This window comes from Cyprinodon variegatus, unplaced genomic scaffold, assembly GCF_000732505.1.
Source record: "Cyprinodon variegatus isolate N-32 unplaced genomic scaffold, C_variegatus-1.0 Scaffold128, whole genome shotgun sequence".
Classification (NCBI taxonomy): Eukaryota; Metazoa; Chordata; class Actinopteri; order Cyprinodontiformes; family Cyprinodontidae; genus Cyprinodon; species Cyprinodon variegatus.
Genome location: NW_015150581.1, coordinates 224,456 through 243,725, shown reverse-complemented (window position 1 = coordinate 243,725; position 19,270 = coordinate 224,456). Strand labels below are relative to the sequence as shown.

At 38.1% G+C, this 19,270-nt stretch overlaps 1 protein-coding gene across 1 annotated transcript in view; it reads left to right on the top strand.

Moving 5' to 3' along the window:
* alx4 (ALX homeobox 4) overlaps positions 1 to 18,601 on the top strand; it is a 22,895-nt gene extending 4,294 nt beyond the window's left edge. Inside the window, exons 2-4 of the mRNA XM_015376011.1 lie at positions 6,867 to 7,186; positions 12,573 to 12,701; positions 15,348 to 18,601. Coding sequence (XP_015231497.1) covers positions 6,867 to 7,186; positions 12,573 to 12,701; positions 15,348 to 15,665 — 767 coding nt within the window. The 3' untranslated portion in view covers positions 15,666 to 18,601. The remainder of the gene's footprint in view (positions 1 to 6,866; positions 7,187 to 12,572; positions 12,702 to 15,347) is intronic.
* The last annotated feature ends 669 nt before the right edge of the window (positions 18,602 to 19,270 follow it).

Below are 19,270 nucleotides of genomic sequence, written 5' to 3'. Positions count from 1 at the left end.
ATGAAAAATATATATAGTCAGTCTCCCTGCAGGCTACTAGGGGTCCTTGTGAATCTCCAGAGACTTCCTCTTTTGATGTCTTAGTGTCTTCCCTCAGTATCTGCGGGTGCTGACCTTTAACTTGGCTTCTCTGCCTTTTGTCTGTTTGGAGAAGAGGGTGAGTCCTTCTCGCTTCATATAGCAGAAAATCTTCCAAATCCCCAAGCTGAATGTCTTTCGTGTCAAAGAAAAACTACCTGTAGTATTCAGCATTGGACATCAGTTTAATAGGACAAGTAAGACAAGCTGAGTTAAATTGTGGGCCCTATTGTAACAGGTTTATGCTTGTGATGGTTTGTCATATTAGACCTGTAGCAAACTAAACACATTAAAGCTCAGTCTTTGCTTATTTAGCCATTATAATTCTGCAAGCTGGAGATGTTGTTCTTCGGGCCCTCAGAGGTGATTAAACACTTTAGGTGATTTCAACGCCCAGTGAGATTTTGTCACTCCTCTTGGTTTTTGGTTTCTTTTACAGTTTTTGAACAACACAACCACTTTAGTCTCTGATAACAGTCGTCTGTACAGATTGGTTGGAGCAGGGCGTAATGGGAACCAGCCCGCAGCCCGGAAGGTCGAGGAACGCTTCAGCAAGTCCCTGACATGAGTGGAGGTGACAAGGACTCAGGATCGTTTTACCATTTGCTCTAAAGTTTGGCAGGATAATTTACATTAGTCTGAGTTTGCATGGTCGAGTGAGAGCAGTGGGACAGAAAAAAGCTTGTGAAGTCCATGAGTTCTTTTGGTCTCGGCGAGGCTGTGTCATGTAAACTGAAGTCTCATACAGAAGCAGGACTGGATAAGGTAGACAGAGCAAATTAAAGGTTTTTAATGCTCGGTGTAAAGCCAGGTCAAAATCTCAAAGGTTAGTATGTTGAGCATTATGAATTCTGCACAGTTTAATCATTTAAACGCAGTACATTTTAAACGCTTGGCTGCAGAATTTAGCAAAATGTGTTAAGTTAATTTACAAAAATTAGACGTATTACTTTTTAATTTTTTCTCATTTGTTTATGTGGTAAAAACTTGGTGTTACTGAGTTGGTTTCACAGAGATTGCTTCTACACTGCAAAAATGGTTAAGAAATAAGCAAAAATGTCTTCTCTTGTACCCTTCATTTTAGTAGGTAAATGGGATGATATGCCAATGGAATCAGTATTTTTAGTCTTAAATAAGATTATTAGATAATATGCACTTGAAATAAGACAATGCGGTTGCTTTTTCTTATTTTAAATGTAAATTGTCTTGTTCCATTGGCAGAGTATCTCACTTATGTCCTCAATTCAAGAACAAATGCACTGATTTTTAAGAAAAAATCTGTTATTTAGATATCAATTTTTTATGCAGTGTAGAGAGGATGTCTAGAGTTACCGTGCTGGAACAAAATTACAGGAGATTTCTATTTGTTTTTCTGGATTTTTACATATTTCTAGCCACAGTTCGCAGAGATAACCTTGAGACAAATGCATTGAGGAAGTTGATACTTTTTGCTCCCTAAATTAGCACCTTAAAAAATAGATTTTCAGTCATCCGGGTCATGGCAACCAGAAACAGGCTTAAATTGGAAGGAAACTGGACTTTGGCTCAGTTTTTGTGAAGGCTTTTCGATACCTATCCACAGATCTTTGTGAATTCTGTTTTCTCGCAGCAGTGCAGTCTCTAGTTGGAGCACTGATGTGTTTATGCAGCGTGTGCATTCTTATTACCTTTAACCTCTGTATAAAGAAGTGGTCTTCTGGTTTGCGTTAATCCCAAATCCTTCTTTTCAATTTTATAAACATAAACCATTTAGGTGGTGAGCGGATTCACTACATATAGATGTTTAAAATATTGCTCTGCTATGATTACTGCATGGGCAAACATATTTTAAACTGAGTTGGTGTGACTTCTAGATAGAAAATTGTAAAAGATAGAATAAGTGTGTGCGAAGTGGGATTTTAATTCATCAAAATATTTTGGTTTCATACAGTTATCATCCACGGTGCTTTTTGAAGCAGAGGAGGGATGTTTTCATTGCTTTTTTTGTCAGAAACTCGGGCCTTTTAAATGCAGGCATTTTAGTACGTGACGCTTGTAGGTTTTTTAAAAGTAAAAAAAGCAAAAAATATGGTATTTTTTGTCTCCTGTTCATATTTGAAAACTGTCAAGTCAAAAACGTTGATATGAACTAGTGGTTAAAGACATTTAAATCTTTTTAAATTCTTACAATATTCTTTTCAAGCAGAGTCATACAATTGTGGATTTATTTAATGAAAAACTCAAATAATCGGGGGGTTTTGTGTGTGATTATATGCACAGATAGAGTTTGTGCAGACCAACACTGTCTTCACATAGATTTGTTGAAGAATAAACAGGGACGCACAGGCAGATTAGATTTAAACTCTACAGTTTTATTTTTCATGTGCTAATAACTCAGCTAAGTGATGATAATTACTCTATTTATAATCAAATGTCTTTACAGTTTTTTTTTTGTTTTTGTTTTTTGTATATGATAATTTTATCAGTTCTGTGTTCTGTTTGCTGATTGCAACCAGCTTCTGTCGCCCTCAAGTGGCCAACATTGCCAATTTTTTTTATTTTTTTATTTATTTTTTTTTTACAGTGTAAGTAAAATCATAATAACAGTAATTCAGATTCATGCATTTCCTCTTTTTGGTTTTTATCTTCTTTAGGTCCTACTTTGAATATCTCCCCCTCTGTTTGACAAGCATGTTGTTAATCTCTCATCCTGACAATATTTGTGTTATTTATCATGTTTCCTTTTAAACACTGTTAGCTGACCCCGGTCAGGGCAGTCAGTAAAAAGCCAGGGATGGTGCCCTGTCGCTTTACGGCCTGTTAAAATTACACTTTGATGTTGCAGCAGTGATATCTGTCCCAGCCGCTTTGGCCGACCGGCTTATAAGGACTTGTTCATTGACATTCACACAAACTCACCTCATTAGATTGTGGTTTAGTAAACATAAAACTGTTGCTTTTAGAAACAGACAGGGTTAGCCTTTACACCGTTAGGGTAAATTTTCTATAACAGGTATTTTATCATCACTTTTAAATCCTCTCTTTGGGCAAGTAACTACAGGGACACGGATTGTCTTTAACTTTCAGCTGAACACTGAAAACAGAACTTCATGCTTCTACAGAGGAAGACCATTTGCAAAATTTTTTGTCAGGTTAAAATTGAAAATTAGATGATCCTCTGCTGATGCCTCTGCCTCATGGTGCTGGGTTACCTGCATTTATTGTTTCATGTTTAGAAATCAAAAGCAAAGCATACAGACTCCTCAAGTCATTGACGGAGGTTGCATCTTGACCCTGTCTATGCATACCGCGTTCCTTCACAAGAGGTTGGCTTTGATATGTGCCTCACCTGTTAAAGATTTGGTTGGATTAAAAGCAGGAGACTGTTACAATATCATATTCATGCCAAAAAACTTAAGCGATGCTATTTAAGCAAAATCCTTTGATCAAAACAGGGTCTCGTTATTTCTGACAGGCTAGAACCTGTGCTTTATGGGAACCACCAGTCCCAATAAAGAAAGTATGACGTAACAGCAGTGTGACATTTGGCTCCTTTCAAGCACAACAGGAAGAGATGTCAGGTGCAACATGACGGTATCACAAACTGTGTTGTTCATGTTTCTCATAGAAGCTTGAGTTTGGATTTTAGCCTCCTTCTGAAAGGCTAAAATCAAGAGCAATTCCTGTTAAATCCAGAGGTCTGTATGCCCAGCTATATCTCTTCAGAAAAAGCACTTCCAGATGATATATAACGTGTGCCTAGAATGAGGGACGGTGATCATTTAGGGTTGGTGCACCTAAACCTCAAATTTAGAAAAACAAATAGTTGTTTCATTGGAGCAGTAATTTGGACACACATCTGATTCTATGATGCAAAAAGTAGAACAACATCCACACTTTATATAGCCCCAACCTCATTCTCTGCTAGTGGTGCTTAATGTGCTGACGGACACAGTCCATACCTGAAAAGGAAGAATATATGGAGTCAGCATTGTACCAAAAAATGTGTTGTTATACATCAGCACCATGTCATTATTGGTTAATTTAAATTAAATAAGACATAAATAATTATTTCATAAATTAGCACCTGCATTTATAGTTGAAGCCCTTTGTGGAATAAAGAATAGGATTAAACTGGTCTACCCAGATCAAGTTTTTAAAAGTTTTATAAACTTATGAAATAGAATATCGTGCTATGCAATAGAAAAATATTATATGAGTAATGTAAAATCCAAATACGATGTGAGCAAACAGTTTTTCTTATAATAGGTTTGCTACTATTTTTCAGTATAAAGTGAGGCTGAAAACAGAAGTACAAAATTATTATTCAGGTTTTTGTGTTTTGACATGTGAAAATTTTAACAAATTCAAAGCAACTGCAGATCGTTTCTCTCAAACACCTTCTCAGTTAGTAAGGTGTTTTATTTTTTATTTTTTTTGCTGAAATCAGGCTTGCTGCTAGAGGAATGACACCCTGGGTGAGCCTCCCCTTTAGATGGCTGTTCTCTCTTAGAACCACAACAGCTTTACACCATTGTGTTTCTCTATCAATACCATTTTCTTTTACCTATTGGTGAATTATTTTATTCTAAATGCTTTTTACAGCAGCCATCCCAGGTTGTGTAAATATAGTTGCAGTTGGACAAGGTTAAATGTAACATTCAGACACTCAGGTTAAAAGAAATACACATCTCATTGTTTGTTTGGTTTCCTTAAATACTCTGTAAAACAACTGCAGTTCAGTTCCAATGCGGCCCTCAGCAATTGCAAATAGTGTCCACATAAAATAAACTACTGCAGTTGCAATGTGTGCAGTAAAAAAATAAAATAAAATAAAAACAAAAGATTTTTTCCTTTTTCAGTTGGAGAAATGAAAGTTAACAAGTTTCTAGTTTGATGAGCAAGAGGAGTTATATAATCAGATCAGTGATACAAGATTGAACCAATCCATGTAAAGCCCTTGAGGACCAGAATAAACCCCAACATTTCAGAATGAATTGTAATGAAGAATAAATCTTAAAGGTAGGGTAGCCAGTGTTAAATATGATGCATTTCTATGATTATCTCTCTTTGATTCATCAGAAAACTGCAGCTGAATTCAGAATTCAACTTCTTTAGAAAGAGCTGCCATCTTAACGTTACAGTCATTTTTATGTGTGAAGACAAACCGTGAAATATTGTCATAAATTAAGCCACACAGCACAGTTATCCTACTTCCATGGTGTTTGTAAGATAAAAAAAAACTAGTTTTAGACCTACTAGACTGGTTTAATGGCAGGGATGGTACTGCCTGATGCAATAATTAAGTTTATTTCATTTCCAAAAATTAGCTGCAGTTATATTTGCTCCACTACCTATAAGTCAGGAAGGTAATTACGGAGGACTATTTAGGGGCATTTTAATGAAGCTGCTGAATGACATCAGTGAAGAGATTACAATAAAGCTTGATCTGGCCTAATGAAAAAGCAGGTAACAACAGATATAGGCCCCAGAGCAGCACCTTGAGGTACTCCACGATACTCTGCATACTCTAAATTAAGATTTAAAATTAGTTTCTTTCCACTGAAACTTAAAAGAATACTATTTTTTTTTAAACATAAATTTTCAGTTTATATATCAATTTAAATGGCTTCTCAGAAATGATTATGCACTTCTCAATAATTAGTTGACATTAGTTTACTGACATTGCAACAATCCAATCCTTTTTATTCATTCTGATCACTTTTTGTATGTTTCGACTGGTGTTTTGGTGATTTGTCCTTTTTGGTCACTTTGTTTAAAATAGAGGAGAAGTCACAGGCGGCAGTTGAGTGAGATATTGTCAGTACTTTAGAAGCTTGTGTACATCTGATAAATTCTCAGTTGAGCAGATAAGTGTTATGTCTCAGCAGTCCTAGAAAATAACTTTGTTAAATACTGAAACTTGTGAGACACCTCTAGCTGAGTAGACTGTTCCCATGTCCATTGCTTTTCCTAGCTGATGCCTTAGCAGTGTTTTTATTTTGCCTGGATCAGACTATATTTAAAAATGAGTACAGAAATTAATAGGGAAACCTGTCGAAATTTAGGATGAGAAATCTGTCAGATTTTTTACAGTTAAACTGTAGCCATGAAGAGATCAAGTATGAGTACAGCTGACGGAGAAAAAAATATTCCTTTTTTTCCTTCTTGAATCTCTGGAAACAAGCTGACAGCAATTAATTTGTTTTAATCCTGTGGCAGATTTGACTTGTCAGCTACATTAAATTCTCCAAAACATTTGGCACAAATAGCAACTAAATATGGAGAAACAAAGAAGAGGTGTTTATGAGTCTGCCTGAAGTGGACAAATCCAGCGGCTTAGAAGTCTTTAATCGTGTCAGGAATTCTGCAACTTTAAGTTCCATAGAAAATAGAACGGCCCTACGGTGTAAGCATCCAGTTTTCTGAGCGCATACATTTCACAACAACATTTTTTATCACACAGAGTGAGAAATTTCTTTGTTCCACCCTACTAAACCTCATAAATCAAAATATTGATCACACAAAGAAATCCTCAGTTCTAGAGGCCAGATAATGGAAGTTTAGACAAAAGGGCCTCTTGTTTTCTTCTGCTTGATGCTTAGATGGCATTAATAGGATGATACATGTTTATTCCTAGGAGGAAAATCTTCTTTGATGGCCTCAGATCAAAAAATATCATACTAAGATTTTAATGGGGAGATTTTTCTTGGATTAAGTAGTGACAAATTCCCAAAGAGCTTTTTTGCACTATTTATTGGCCATAACAAGCCACTTTTAAGAGTTTCACACACTTCCTGTCTCTGCAGGTAAGGACAGTTCTGGTCTGACAGACTCTGATTTGGCCCCGGACTCAGATCCTCCTGGAATGGACTCCAGATATCTGGCGGTAAAGGATCAGGGTGTCAAGTCGGCCCCTGAAAGATCGTCTAGCAACAACTTGGCAAGTCCTCTGGAAAAATCTGACAGTGGTGAAAGCAACAAGGGCAAGAAACGACGTAATCGCACCACGTTTACCAGCTACCAGCTGGAGGAGCTGGAAAAGGTTTTCCAAAAGACGCATTATCCCGATGTTTACGCCCGGGAGCAGCTTGCTTTGAGGACCGACCTGACCGAAGCCAGAGTCCAGGTAAGACTAGGCAGCCAACACAGCTAAGTGGACAAAACCTCCTGAATCCTTCAGCATCTGCAAAGATAAAGTCACTCACAGAACACCATGAGAGATTTATCTGGTAATGTGGGAGTGGAGAAAAAGAGTGTGGGGGAGTGGGAGCTTACAGAGGCCAGGGGCCCAGAGGGGCTGAGGTTTGAGCTGCCTGGGCCTCATATGTGCACTTTAAAGAGAGAGCAGACTTTCATCAACACATGGCTCTGCTGGGTTTTTTTCTTAGGATCGTCTTGGTGGCTTTATCCTTTACATTATCAATGTTTTGATTATTTTTTTCTTGAATCATGAGTTTCTCTCTGGTCTGGGACCTACAGCGTCCCTCTGACCTTTTATGCACAATCAGCTTAGAGACTGGTTACAACTGTTGCAATGCATTCCAGCATCAGAGAGCAGTGACAGACCTCCATCAGATCTACACCGTGCCCTTGTGAGGTACATGTGGATGAGGACAAAAGCCCCTGGATTTTCCTTGTTTTTCTTTCATTAAGGTCCCGTTCAGACAAGAATGTGTCCCTGCTGTGGTCTCTGGGAGGTGTGAAACCTTTCCCATGGTTTTCTATTGGTTAGGCATGACTCTTATAAGAATACTTAGGCTTGCTTTAGCCAGAAGTCACATTTTTACATTTTTGGTTCTGTTCTTTTGATGAACGTCAACTCAGACAGCATAGGAGACTGACTAAAACACAATCCTCCACATGATGACCTGAGGCAGTGAGTGGAAAAAACAGGAAATCAGTGGAGGCCTCCAGGGCTGTAACTCAACCCAGAGTCTGAAGGCAACCGGTCTCCAGTTCGTGCTATCACTGACCCGCCAGATGCAGATGGATGAAGCTTTACAGCCATCGGCTCGTCTAGCAGTCCTCTTAAATACTCAGGTTAAACAGATAAAAGACACCAAACGCCTTGTCAGTAAGAGGAAGGTTTTTTGTGCACCACTCTGGAAATTCACACACAGCAGGATAAACCACTGCTCATCAGGTCTTCATCTGGAGTAAAATAAATAGAAAGAAAACAGAACTGCTGGTAAAGAGGATACTTCAAAACATACAGATTTTGTACATGCAAACCAAATTACAGGGGGCTTTCTTTTAAACAACGCCGGGGCCTGGAGTTGTTTGCTTTTTCAGTCTCAGGTTTTCAAAGGAAGTGGGCGAGTTTAGATCAGAATCTCATACACTACATGTGAAGGTCAGGGGTCATGGGTCAAAGGTTTCCATAGCATCACATCTCTTAGAGTTACTGCTCTGATAAACCAGAAAACTGAGATGGAATCTGATGTGGAGTTCATTGGGAAAACGCAGGTGTGTGCATAAGTATACAGGTAAAGTACGCTGATCCTACTGACAGAAAGACAGAGACGGGACACTCAGAGCATTAAAGATTTAAGAAATGTCTGCATTCTTATACTTTATCATGTGAAGTTGTCTTCATTTTAAATTCAAGTTGTTTTCAGATCAAACATTTTAATCTTGCAGTATCAAGCTCCCTTTGTCTGTCTGACAGTAGATCAGACTAATAAATGTATGTGTTTAAGCACACTTAGGATTCCCACTATCAAAATGATTTGCTAAATGCCAGAATAAGTGCAGGATTATATTTTAACATTACCTTGAATCTTTACGAGAAAGAGAAGACCATGTTTTTTTGAAAGTTTATAAGTTTATGATAGATAGGGCTGCATTTAAGGATAAAAAAAATAATAATAATCTGTCGAATATTTTTTCGATTAATCGTTTAATGATCGGATAGGCAACGGTTCCTTAAAGAAGACTTTTTGAGAAATAAAACCAGTTGAATCTAAAAATGTCAGTTTTTTTGTTTCCGTTCTGGATATTAACAGACGAAAAAGATTTTGATCTTAAATGCAAAATATTTATTTTTTATTTTTGGTGTAATCGCTACTCTAAGTGGGTCTCTCTGACAGCTACAGGCATGTTTGAGAGTATCTTAACTGCAGTTAACTATTAATCAATTACTAAATTAGTTGACATTTATTTCAATAATCTTTTATCAGGTTTCATCCAATTCATTGTTTCAGCCCTTATGGTTATTAAAAAAAACAACTTATAGTTAAATGGAGACACTTCTCTACAAGGACTTTAAGCCAACCCATCAAAAATGAACAAAATAAAAGAAATCAGGCTAAAAAACAGGAAGAGGTTTGTGGAGCCATAAAATGTGTTGTTCATCCCATGGATTGAAGATGCTACCTTTCTCTATTTACACAGCTATATACAAGCGTTAAAACTTTAGAAATGTTGAGCCTTCATTTCATCCACATGGAGACAGGTTCAGTATCTCAGAGATAAATATGTGAAATGTTCAATTTCAAACTGATGCTGAAGCAGTTAGGATATTTATCCACAGTCAAATAAGTCCTGAAGGAAACCCAGCAGGAGGAAATCTGTAACTTTAACCAGAGGCAGGTAGACTACCCAAATCTTTACTTAAGTAAGAATATACACTACTTTACTCATTCCCCCCCCCAAGTAGAAGTAGGAAGTTATCATCCAAGAAATTACTCAAGTAAGCATAAAATGGTACTTGGTAAAATGGCTAGTCTACTGAGTAATTGTTGGCTAAAAATATCTGCTTTCATGTTTAAACTTTTGTAATCAGACAGAAAGTTTTTCACAAATTATTATTTATTTAAGTATGAAATACAATTTAAACAAATTTTGGCAAAAGAAACACTTTTCCAATTCAAATTCTTCAACATAAGCTTTAAAAAAACACTTTAATTTCACTTTTGGGATCACTGTTATTTTTTTATTGAATAAATTACCATTCTGAGAGTGATACATGTAATGAATTTATACTAGGAAGGATAAAGACATTTCAATGACAATATGTACAGTTTTCTGCATATTCCCCTGCTCCGAAAGTTACTCACAGTTGGTAGAGTAACCATATAATTTACTCAGGTAATAGAAAAAAGTAATACAACCCCTCCTTTAAGGTACATTTCGTTCTGAAACTTACTCAAGCAAATGTAACTTGTTACTATCCAACTGTTTGCACATTTAATCTGCAATACAAGCTATACTTTTGGAGACATCCTGTGGACAGATCAAACTAAAACTCAAAGGGTAATGACAGATGCTCCACTTGAAAACAAAGGAGGGAACTTTTAAGCCTGAGGAGCCAAAAACAAGTGCACTTTCTAAAACTGACTAAGCAATTAGGTAGAAACGTGGTATTTAAACGCTGATGCAACTTCCAAGATCAGAGAAGTGAAGGCCTGGATTCATACCTGCTTTCCGAACTGGACAATGATCCTGTTCACACCTCCAGATTAGTTACAAAGCCACTTTAAAACAACACAGCTGTTATTCAAGAGTGGCCATCACAAGGTTATTACGGGCAGAGACAAATAGATGGGATATAAACTGAGCTGCACCAGTTCTGTTGAAAGGGATTGAGAAAACCTATAATATTTATTTTTTAACCCAAAATAACTGCTTACAAATCAGTCCTACAAAACCAATGGAAACATTTCAGTTTGCAAGAGAAAGAACAAATAAAAAAACAACTAACAAAACAAGAAAGTCTCCATCTGTCATTCAGCTTTTAGAAGTAACAGATTTCCAGCATGAAAAAGGAATCAAACAATGGAAGAAACAAAATGATTTATCACTAGGAAAGGTAAATGTACTTTACCTTTGCCATTGTGTTCTGAGATCAAGCTGCACAAATAAATACTTTACCTCAGATTTATAGCTGATGGGAAAGAAAAGTTGTGCAATTTAATACGGCGATAAAAATTTATTAGAGTCATGAAAGCAGCACAGAAAGGTTTGCTGTATTTAAGAATTTTCAGAGTTTTATATGAGAACAGATAACGGTTTCAAGTTATACCTTTTTTTAACATGGTCCCCTGGTTTTATATATTCCCTGTACTTACTTCACAGGGAATATATACCCCTCCATGCAGAGATATTTAGAGTAAAATAAGAGTAAAACTTTCCTATGATGGCTGTAAACATTGGTCAGCGCATCACTGTAATATTATTAGAGTTTTATGGGAGTCCAAGCTTAGCAGCCCCTTTTCTTTTTCCTCCTTCTTTGTTTTGAAGGTGAAATGAGTGACAGCGGAGGCCGGTTATCAATCCTCTGAGCCTCGCTCTCACTTCAAAGTGCTTTCAGCCCCTGTACAGCCCTCCTGCTGAGGCTAGTTTGGTATTTCTCTGCTCTTTCTCTCTGGGGCAGTAACATAAATAAAGCCTCATTGAGAGTCTACCAGCTACTTAAGCTGTCAAGGTCTTTACCAATTACTGTCACAAGGCGGTGTGTGCAACACAGAAATATGTTAGAGCTGCATAATAGCCAACAGATTCAGAGCCAGGCAAACACTGAGATGTTAAGGTATTCAGGATTTGAGGAAGAGCGTGGCATGCACAATCATTACAAGAAATCCATAAAGTAACCCTTTCAGAGAGGTGCTCAGACTGGGTGGTGATGACTGAGCTCAAAAGAAGACGTATCAAACATCAAGGAAGGAAGGATTATGGTCTCAAATCTGTGTGCTTCTTTAATTTAGAAGGAGACAGTGTCTGAAAGCCTTCAGGAAATTAAAAGGGAAAATCCAAACAAACACCAATTATAAACCCATCTCACTTTTCAATTTCCCCTTTTGCCCCGTCCGTGAGGCATGTGAGCAAAGGGCAGATGCTTTGTATCCGATGAGCACCATACAGAAAAGTTAGGCTGGTTTGATTTGTAACCAGAAAGGTAAAGATCAGTAGGGACCAAAAGATTCTCAGGAGGGAATACAATCAAATGTTCAACTTAGATGTTTAGATTTGCTTGAAAAAAAAATGTAAATGGTGATTACAAGGCAGGAGGAAAAAAAATGCATTTTGATTACCTTGAGATTCTCTAATGGAAAGTCAAACACATTCAAGTTAACCGTAAACACATTCAGATTTAGATGTCAAAGAGAATTATGGAAGAGAAGAAGCAGATGTTGTGGTCAACAACAAATAAGCAAAGGTGAGATGATTGCAAAGTCATAAACACCTCATTTTAATGCCTGTGGCTCATTGTTTACATGTCAACCAGCTGATCTTTCAGCCTCTCAGAAACACTCATGCTGCTTTAATTGCCTCTTAGTTACACTAAGGAAGATGGCTTTATTTTTGATGGATCTGGTTTCCGGCTTAAACATTTTGATAAAAGAATTTCCTTTAGATGTCAAAGTGTGTTTAGCTGTGGTAGCACTTTTATTTCTGCTAAAACAGTCACATTTAACCAAATAACATACACCTGAAAGCTGGGCTCCTAATGGCCTTTCAAATTTTGTATTTTAGCTTTTATTTTTTAACGTTTGGTTAATTTTTCTTCCCAGGTGTGGTTCCAGAACCGGAGAGCAAAGTGGAGAAAGCGAGAACGATTTGGTCAGATGCAGCAGGTCCGAACACATTTCTCAACTGCTTACGAGCTCCCTCTTCTAACGCGTCCTGAGAGCTACGCACAGGTACAGAAACACCCCCCAACCAAGGGCCTCAAACTATGATCCTCAAGGGCCAGATTTTGAGTTAGAGACCAAGGCCGTAACCTAAACTTTGAAATAAAAAAATCTGAATATATAATTATTTAGTTTTTCTTTTTTCTTCTTGCTGATTTTTTTATAGTACCAATGCAATAGTAGTCAGCAGCAGTAGTGTAAAGATAACTAAATTCCTTTAATTTAGTTAATCATTTACATTTAAAAATCTAAAACATGTAAAGTGGTCAAAGTTGAGTTGAATAATTTTCCAGTAAAAGTTTTTATCTTAAAAGTTATGAACTTTCATTCTAGCAGTGAAAATAGAAAACTGGTTTTCAGAGCTTGTTCATGTTCACACATTTTGTTCATTTTTTTTTTTTTAGTAAGCACATCCTGATTTCAAATACTATTTCAGTTACTTTCCACTAACAACAAACAGAACCTGCAACCCAAATGTGAAGTTTGTTTGAGTTGTAGATGATAAAACTGGCTCATTAAACTGAGAATGTGTCACCACTGTTCTGATGTCCAACGGCGTTTTGCTTTACACAATGGCATCTGCTTTCCATTGCACCTGTTGATGTATGGCTTGAATGCAGTTACCTGGTCATGGAACCCTATCTCCTGAAGCCTTCTGTTCTTGAACTAATCTGAAGTGATCGACTTTGCAGAAAGTTGGCAACCTCTTATCACTATGCGTTCAGTATCTGCTTACCCAGCTCAGTCAGTTTATGTGGCCTACCACTTTGTGGCTGAGTTGCTGTTATTCCCAAACACTTCAATTTTCTTATGATACAGCTGACAGATGACTGTGGAATATTTAGGAGAAAGGGCATTTTACGACTGCATTTGTCGCACAGGTGGCTTCTATCATAGTTTGATGCTGGAATTCACAGAGTTGCTGAGAACGAACCATTCTCTCATAAATGTTTGCAACAGCAGTCAGCATATGTAGAAGCTTGATCTTGTCCTTAACCAAGGAAGTGATTGAAACACCTGATCCCAATCATTTGGATAGATGAGCAAATACTTTAGACAATATAGTGTAGCTTGATATGATTATTAAAATGTGAGATTGATCTTTCATTTTGATTGATTACAAAGAGTAAAACACTTCAAATACATTAGTAGCCATTCAAAATTTCCCCTTTTCCTTGGCTGGTCCCCTAAGATTCATTTTTAAACATCAATCTTTGTACTAAAATATTCATTGTGTCATGATCTGTGGACTTTAAGATCTAAAGAGAAGTGTAATTTTCTGGTCAGACCGTGTAATTCAGTGAAAGGGGGGAGTCAGAATAAAGGAATATGCATGCCCAGGAGAAGAAGGGGGTTACTCCAGTGGCTGGAAGTTGGCTGCCATCTGGCTGGCATTTTCTGGGAAGGGCCAGAATGGCTACTACTGTATTTTGAAAAGTTTTAGAAGATCAATTAAAAAATATATATATTTTTAATAGGGAAACATTTGAATTTCTTTAAAATTGAAAGTGGAACATTAGAACTTTTGATCTAGCAGCAAGAAGTCCTTGGTATGATGACCATTTTTATACAAGTGGAGGTTGCTTTTTCTCCATGTTTATTCATGACCATGTACCTCACCTCTCGTCCAATGAGCACAGCCCCATGTGACCCTGCATGTATAATTTAGTTTGGACAATTGATGGATAAGGAAAACCACTGATCACAGACAAACTGCATATTCCTTTTTCAGGTGGGATGTTTCTGATAATCGTTGTGGCTTATTGCAAGGAATGTAATAGTTATACTTCATTTCACAGATGGGCTGATCTGCATGTAGTGGCTTCTGAAACCTTGACTCTAGACTAGGGGTGGGTATTGCCAAAGAAGTCACGATTCGATTCGAATCACGATTCACAGGCCACGATGCGATTCTATCACGATGCATCACGGTACTTGATTTATTGCGATGCATTGCAATATTTTCTCCTCCATGTTTTGTTTTTGGATGACTCTGCACAGTATCCCGCGGCCGGAAATGCTTGTGACACAAGGCAGCGTGCGTCAACACATTTGCAGCGACATCTACTGGACTGGAAGTTGTATTACACTTGTTTTTGGCTGATGTTTGCCAACCATTCATGCAATTTTATTTATTTATTTTTTTTAATTAATAATCGATACTTGGCGTCAAGAATCGATGCAGTATATCACGAAAATTAGAATCACGATGCATCATCATGACGATTATTTTGCACACCCCTACTCTAGACATCGTCTATGCCTAATGAATCTCCACAGAAGTCTTTGCTTCTAAATTGTCTCAGGGCTAAGGTTCTCCCTGTTGCAACTTTTTCTACATTCTTCCTTTTAGAACATTGTGGAGACATTGTTTGAAAGTATCTTTGCTTGCTAGGCAAAGGTTAGGTTTGCTTTTTTTTCTTATTATTATCAGGTCCATAATATAATATTGCTGTATCAAAAAAACAAAATAGTTTTTCGGGGTTGTGTAAATCAAACGATTGGAAAAACTGAGTTATTTTTTTAATAGCTTTAATATATATTTTAAATTTTGGCTTTCTGCAGAGAAGTGGACTACACAACCATTAAAGATATTTCATCCACGAAAGAACACCTCTTTGCCTACTTAAAGGAGTTTACTTCTTAATGTTTCAGATCCAGAACCCGTCCTGGATAGGCGCCAACAGTGCAGCATCTCCCGTCCCTGGCTGCGTCGTGCCCTGCGACACCGTCACCACCTGCATGACCCCCCACCCCCACTCTGCCAGCGGGGTCTCCGATTTCCTGGGTGTCCCGAGCCCCGGAGGACACGTTGGGCCTCACATGGGCAGCCTGTTTGGAGGATCTCCCGGCATGTCTGCAAGCATCAACTCATATGATCTCAACATGGATCCAGATCGCAAATCCTCCAGTATTGCAGCTTTGCGTATGAAAGCCAAAGAGCACAGTGCTGCCATTTCTTGGGCAACATGATGTGTCGATGCACACTGGAAAGCGGGATCTTATACAAACCCAGCAAAGAGTTTGGGGCAATTGACTTTAAACTCAGCGGGAAAATATGACTACCTTAATAAATGCTGCAACAAAGGTATTATGAGTTTAGGAGAAGGATATCAGACTGTACCTGTTTTTAATGCTTTAGCTGGAACAAAAATCACCACTGTGTGAAAGTTTGATAGAAAGAGATGTTGTGTAGTCCTAAAGAGAGACAAAAGAGGAGGATTTCCCATGCACTTATTTGCCCAAGTTCATTGATTGTTGTTTGTACATTGCTTTCAGTGTATGCTGTTTGTGGTTTGGTGCTGTTTTATATCTACTTTATTTAATTTCTCGTGGGTTTTTTTCTTTCATTTCTTTGTGGTTTTGCTTTTTCCTGTGCAAATAATTCAACAAGAAACTAAAACTCAGTATTAACATTTTTAAGCCAAATGTTTATTTTTTCTTTTGCAATATTTTAAGCAAGGGCACACCTTTTATCCTAGATACTGGGGATGTAATAGGAAAATTAAAAAAACAAAACATCTGGCACATCCATTGAGTTAAGATGCTCCTCACTTTCAGCACGACTGTTAAAGGAACTCTGAGGGAGAGTTTTGTTTTTTTTCTAAACTCAGGAGTGATTCAGCTCCCTCCAGTTGAAATGTGGTTAGATTGAGAATGATCCAGATGGGAGATCCACCTGATGCCATGCCTCGGCCTGCCAATGCCCACAGTGAGGAGGTTAAGGAGGAGGAGGTGTGGAGATGCACAGCAGGCCTGTTGCTCCCCGGTCCGGAGAGCCTGAGAGAGCAGGCTACAAAACAGACTCACCTTTGTTTTCAAAAAGGACAGTTTCTCTAGACCGAAATGTGCCCCTTGCTTTGCTGAAAAAAATGTGCCAACTTCTCAACCAGACTGCCAGGAAAAACACAGAAACAAGCTGTCGTCTCGTCAATGAAGGAAGACTGGCACAGAGAATGGAGTGTGTGTGTTGATGCTTTGAAGCCTTGAAAGGCTGTCATTGTTGAACAGCCTTTTTTTTGGATATTTAACAAGAATGTGTTTGGTTGTCAAAGAAGAGAAGTCATTAAAAAAACAGCTGCAGCAGTATGAAATGGAATTATTTGTTCTAGATGCTCCATTCAAAATCCCTGTTGGAAGTTTTTTTTTAATCAAAATGAGAGAATTGTAAAACAGCGTGTAAAGATGCGTGCAGCAGCCAGCTTTACCGTCAAATCTGTATAACAATGGTTTCGCGATTTCACACATTTTCTTGCAGAAATGCAACAGTGCTAAAAACTGCATCGCCGTGCAGCCCCATCAACAGTCAAAAGCACAGTAAGGCATCAGTAGCATTCCTTTCTCTTTCAAAATTATTCTATTAAATTTATAATTTTACCATATTTTGTATATTGTTCTACAAGGGTCTGCTTACCTTTATTTGTTTTCCAAACTGCTTTAAAAAACGTTTATTTTTGTAGGCAAAGGAAAAGAGAATGGACAGGTAAAAACAGCTTGATCCAATCAGATGTTTTATACAATTGTTATTTATCAAAAACAAAAATTTTTCCAGTTTCTCGAGAATCTAGTATCATTAAAGTTGTACATATTTCATGTGAATGAAAAGCTTGATTTTGGTTCAAAGTGAAGCAAATCTTTTCAAAGTCTCCAAAGTGAATCAGAAGCAATTGACCAGTTCAAGGAGCAGAGGATTTCCCTAAACTGCCCCTATTTAGTTTTTTGGTTGGTTGGTCAAAACAGTTACATGCAGGCCATAACCTTTACGCAGATCACATCTTAAATCACTACTATTATCTAAAACTGCAATCCAGATACAATGCATGTGTTTGGAGGAAGACAAAGTGTATTATTTCTGAGATTGGGCGCCTTAGGTTGTAGCTGAAGGGTTGGACGGAGGGCGAGTTTTGAGGGCGTCTTTGTGTTCCGTTCCGTTGTTCTGAGAAAAGGACAGTGCACACAGCTGCACTGAAGGGGGTAAATGCAAAATAAACATGCCGCACACATGCTTCTACCCTCAGCTGTCATGGCTCTGCTTTCAAACGATTGACCCCCTGTAACACACAACAGGCCGCGCCCCTTCATGGGCTTCCACCTCATCCACCAGTCCCAAAGCTGCAGCCCCCCATCAGCTGCAGGGTCCAGCCAGATCTGCCAGATCAGGGAGACTCTTTAATTAACACAGAGCCATGTGGAGGCTGCAGACCATAGTATTGGGTGTCAGGATGGACAGGACAGTCTGTCTCTGGTTTAATGAATGCTGCCCATCTGCACAAAGCATGGAAAAAACCCAGCACTGAGCTGCATGGTTTACAGAACACATACTCAGTGTAGCTTTCTGTAAAAATTAAGGCTTCTTCCTTTGTGCTGCATTCATTTTTCTATGAAAAACAGCATTTCCCAATTTTCTAAGTTTCTGATACTACTGAAATAGAGTAATCAGTATAAGAGTAATAACTATATGAAAAATATATGTGCTGGTGCTTTGTTGTACACGCACAATGGATTGATTTGTGTAAAAAGTCTTGGGGATTTTACGTTGATGTTTTGAGTCAGTTTATCAAGTGTTTGAATGTGCTTCCAAATACATTCAATACATACTTTTTTGGAACGTTTGGAGGTATATAATAGTATTTTTCTGCAAATGTTCTTTAAACGTTTATTTTTCACTTTTGTGGCTTTAAGCTGCCGTTTGAGTTAAAAAAAATCTACTCCTGCTTGTTTTGGTTGATTAAAGTACTATAACTTATTGTACCTTGGTTGAGAGTTCATTGTTGTGTACAGTACAACAGTAATTTTTTGCATCTTTGGAAGTTGATGGTTTACTTACACAGGCTTGGAAATTTAATGCTAGTAAATACCCCAGAAACTAATTATGGAAATGTAACGCAGCAAACTTGAAATCACTGATATTTTTGATTCACTTCAGTTTATTTACCGGTATATAGCGCCAATTCAAAACACATTTAATCTCAAGGCACTTTTCAGTTCACCAGATAACTGATTCAAATTTTTTTAACTAAGGAAAACCAGTCGATTGCATGGACTCGTTTACTCCATTGCAGTCCCTCACACCAAGCATGGTGTAGTGACAGTGGAGAGGAAACACTCCCCTTTAACAGGAAGGAACCTCCAGCTGAGCCAGGCTCAGTTTGAGCAGCTATCTGCCGACTGGGGTTCAAGGAGACAGAAGCAGTCTTAGAAGAAGAAGCAGAGATACAAAAGGCAACTGCCAACCAGCTCCACAGGCAGCCCTGTCCAGGAAACACACAGCCAGGCAGACGAGCTCCGGGCCAGCTCCGATGTCAGAGGATGAAAGAGAGCACTTCCAGCCAGTCACAGTCAGATAAACAGGACTACACTGAAAAACAGGCCAAGCTCCAACATCCATAAACAAAGGTGTTGATGGCAGCAGCACAGCAGACAACCCTGTACAGAATGGTGTCACAGCCAAACAGGAACAGAACAGATTAACCTACTATGAGAAAAAGCAGAGAGAGCATATCATTGGAGATTTTGCAGAGCTGGAAAATAGAGATAGAATGAAGCAAAATGATGAAAAAGGGTCCCTATGTCCTCCA